At 33.6% G+C, this 4012-nt stretch overlaps 1 protein-coding gene across 1 annotated transcript in view; it reads right to left on the reverse strand.

Moving 5' to 3' along the window:
* Nucleotides 1-2063: 2063 nt before the first annotated feature.
* Nucleotides 2064-4012, reverse strand: part of SCNN1B (sodium channel epithelial 1 subunit beta) — a gene marked incomplete in the record, with an annotated part of 47272 nt that continues 45323 nt past the window's right edge. Inside the window, 1 exon segment of the mRNA XM_072417806.1 lies at nucleotides 2064-2942. Coding sequence (XP_072273907.1) covers nucleotides 2592-2942 — 351 coding nt within the window.

Here is a 4012-nt window from a genome sequence, read left to right on the forward strand (position 1 = left end):
TAGCACTAAAAATCTCAGATCAGGGCTTGTGCTTTTGTGCTATTACAAAACTGGTGAAGGATCAGACTAAGGGTAAGTGCACACTAAGTTGACCTATACTGTAAGTGTCTTTATTTGAAAGCACCAACATTGGGATATATGTTGAAATTCCATAAAAGAATATAGCTGGCTGTGCCCCCTACTCTAAGAACATTGCTAGGTCTACCAAGAAAAAAAATTAGTTGCCATTAAAACATTGCTTACCTTACACTCAAGCTTTCACCTAGACACTAATGGTATTTCATGACCTCCCCATGGCGTTCCTGGAAACCAGAGTATTCTAAATTCCAATACATTGGCTTTTTAGGATTCAAGTAGGCAAATCTGGAAAGCTAAAGTAAAGTCTGAGCTACTAATTTTTATCCTTGTTTGGGTCGTTACGAAGAAAACATGCAGAATGCAAATAAATGTATTCATTTTATCAGGAGAGATCATAGTTCTGTGTAATAACCTGCAGCAAAGTTTTCACAGACCATCTAACAGGGCCAGTGGAAGAGAAGAATTGTGCTTTCTGGAACCCGTGATTTTTAACATCCTCTGTTTACTGATCACCAAACTTCCAGTGGATATAGATAAGATTAGTGGCCATATAGAATATTTTTCCTGTAATTTTTACTCAGTAGGTTTTATGAATGTTAGAGGCAGCAGGTATCCTGCAAAGGGTGTTCGATAATCACCAGATTACAGACAAGAAGGACTGGGGTGGACTGCAACACCCAGATAAAAAAACTGACCTACTGGCTAGGTACAATGGGAACCCTGTATGCAACTCAAGGCTAATTTTCTTTATCAACTTGAGTATAATTAGGTCATGAAAGATCAATTAGACACATTTTGTGCACTAGTTTATATAAGAGTTTTATTCACATTAACAGATACATATATAAATGTACCGTAGATTATCAAGTCAACTAAAGTCGGCAGGCAACACAAAGCAATAAACATTGCATCAAATTTATATAAATATAATATAGCTCATTTTTAATTTTACAAACAAAGCAGTGCAAAATATAAGCTCATTCACATTACATAACTTTTGCGTAATGCTCTTGTAAAGTGTGCTCAAGTGTTCTCCCCAGCCCCTTTTAGCTGGGTGCAGCACCCTGCACTATTCAGTAACCACCCGGCTGTTTTTGGGTGGTTACTGAAGAGTTGGGTCACAATACAGGGGCTCCCACCCACCTAAAATTTCTTCCCACCTGGCTTTAAACAAAATTCTGGGTTTAACACTGGTGCTGTCCTCTACTGAACTGAATTGGTAAGTTAAAGGAATAGTGCACATCTTGACTTTTTAGTCAAACTTTATCACTGAATGTGTTTCCTGTAGATTATGTGGAATTCATTTACCTTATTGTAATAGATATGATAAAAATACTAACAAGTTAACAATAGAAATAGTTAGTAATCATTATGTAATTGCAACAGTTTCTACATCAGCTCTCTTACCTTTATATCTATATATTCTTATGGATTAGATACATCTTTACATTTCCATTTGAGGCCTGTTTATTTGGCAATAACTTTGAAAGTTACTGTTTTGGATAAGAAGGACATGGCATGCCACACACCCCAAAAAAATCAAGCTACTCAGGCATTGTGTAGGACACTTGGTGGCAATTTTGGGCTGTCAACATGACAGCCGGGAGGTTTATTCTTTCTTTCATCTGCCAATCAAAGGGATAGTCTTAGATCTGCATATGATGCCAGCTAAAGTATCATAGTAAATAAAAATAACATTTGTTTGTATTACTGCCATATTAAAAAGGGTACATTCTAGAATAAAATGTATACTTTCATTTATAGTAACAATTCCTTTTTATATTCATATAATCAAAATAGAGAAATGTGTGTTTTGTTACGTATTTTGTAAATGGATTTCAAAACTTCATCAGTAAAAGAAAGTAATTTTTTCTCAATATATTTATATATATATATATATATAAACTTCATCAGTAAAAGAAAGTAATTTTTTCTCAATATATTTATATATATATATATATATAAATATATATATATATATATATATATATATATAATTACATGCAATACTTGGTTGGTGTAAGTAATGACTTGGAGTGTAATACAACCCAAAACAAAAACGTGCTCTTGTTTTTAGGGGTGTGCTGGATATTTGAAGTAGTTAAGATAAAGTTAGATACACTGTGAGAAAAAATCTATTAGTTATTAATGATTTTGGGTGGGATTAAATTTTACTATTAGTAAATTAGTATATATATTTTTTTATTCTATAATTTTTCCCTTTAAACAGAACAGAAATTAGAGATTTGTTTTTTAGTTTTGATTATTTACTTTTGATGCAACACTGACAACAGTAACAAAATGAAAATGGAAAAAAAGAATAAATATTAATGGTAAAAATTTTAGGAGTTAATGACGAGTGAGTGTGCTGTAGCAATGGTTAATACGAGATTAAATAGGAATACTTTTTGTTTAAAAAAAATATAAAAAGAAAACTGGATTAAAGAGTACCAGCCTAACATCTTCGGTAAAGTTTTTTCAATGCTTCTCTTGTATTTAAAATCCTAAAGTGGTTAAGATTCGTCATCACTGGATATGACATCGATGGTGTCCATCTGGTGTAAGCGTAGAGAGTCATACTTCGGAGGTGGAGTGCCAGGTATGGGCATGCTAACTTGGTTTGATTCTTCATCCTGGAAGGCAGGATTAGTGTAGGACTCTACAAGCTCAGCCACTGTAGGTGGTGGATCATTAAATTGTGGACTTCTCCTCTTCTGCTTTCTGTCTCTCATCCAAGCGATAACCTTGAGAATAGTGATCCAGATGCAATCTATGATGATTTCTCCAAACTCAATGATGCACAAAACTGAGCCTCCCATCCAGAATCCAAACTGACCTCCCAGGTTTGATAGCAGCCATACCACCTGTGGGATAAAGAAAGTGAAATTAGGCAAGGCCTGATAATATCCCAGCATTCAACCAATCAGAACCATTGTTACTTCAATATTTTATTCTGTGCTAAGATGACCTGTATAAATAAGATTGGTTGTAGTAGACAACAGCTACTATTTAAATCACCTACATCTGTAAATGTGAGACCTAATACTTACCTGTCTAATGCCCGGTTGTGGATTCTTTGCTTTACTTTACCACAAAGCCAGTCAGAAGCGTCTCTATAGTTTACACAATCCTGAGTCAGGTGACATTCCTCTAAATTAATGCTACTTATCATGGATTTTAGATTTCCAATTAAAATACCATCTTTTAGCCCCACAATTTTACAAAAGGCACTCAGACTTCCAGACACCCAGTAACCTCCTGGGCAGTTCATTTCTGTCTGGATTTACATGTCTAAAAGTAGTACATTGTTTTTCATGAAAATTTTATTTTACAGTATAATATATTTTTATGAGAATAATAACGTTTGAAACACAAAATCATGTCAAAATAATAACTTAAATAAATTGAAAAAAAAATATTTAAAAAATATATATATATATTTTTTTTTATTTTTTAAATTCAGGATATCTACTAGACCCTTGTTCGGACATATTTCTGTAAGTTACAGGTCTACAATTTAAAATTTCATGAAAAACTACCGCTTTTGGTACAGAAATCTAGACATCAGTGAAATGCCCAGGTGGTTAATTAATTTTAAAAAATATAAAATAAATAAACAAATATTATACTCATCTGATTATATTATACTAAAAAAATCATAAAAGACAATGTCATAAAAAAATGACATTAAAAAAGGCTATATCATAAAAAATTCATAAAAGACAATGTTCTGCTTTTCAACATACTTTATTGCATTCAATACAGTTATTTTGTATTGAATGCAATACAAAATAACTTGAAATTCCCGCTGCCCCCCGACACAACGGTCGCATGCACCAACGTCACCAGGAACTTCCCGGTGACTCATCAGATGCAGAGGACGCCGGCCGGAGGAAGTGAGGAGACGGGAATTACGATAAAGGACGAAGGAGGA

This window comes from Pyxicephalus adspersus, chromosome 7 (assembly GCF_032062135.1).
Source record: "Pyxicephalus adspersus chromosome 7, UCB_Pads_2.0, whole genome shotgun sequence".
Classification (NCBI taxonomy): Eukaryota; Metazoa; Chordata; class Amphibia; order Anura; family Pyxicephalidae; genus Pyxicephalus; species Pyxicephalus adspersus.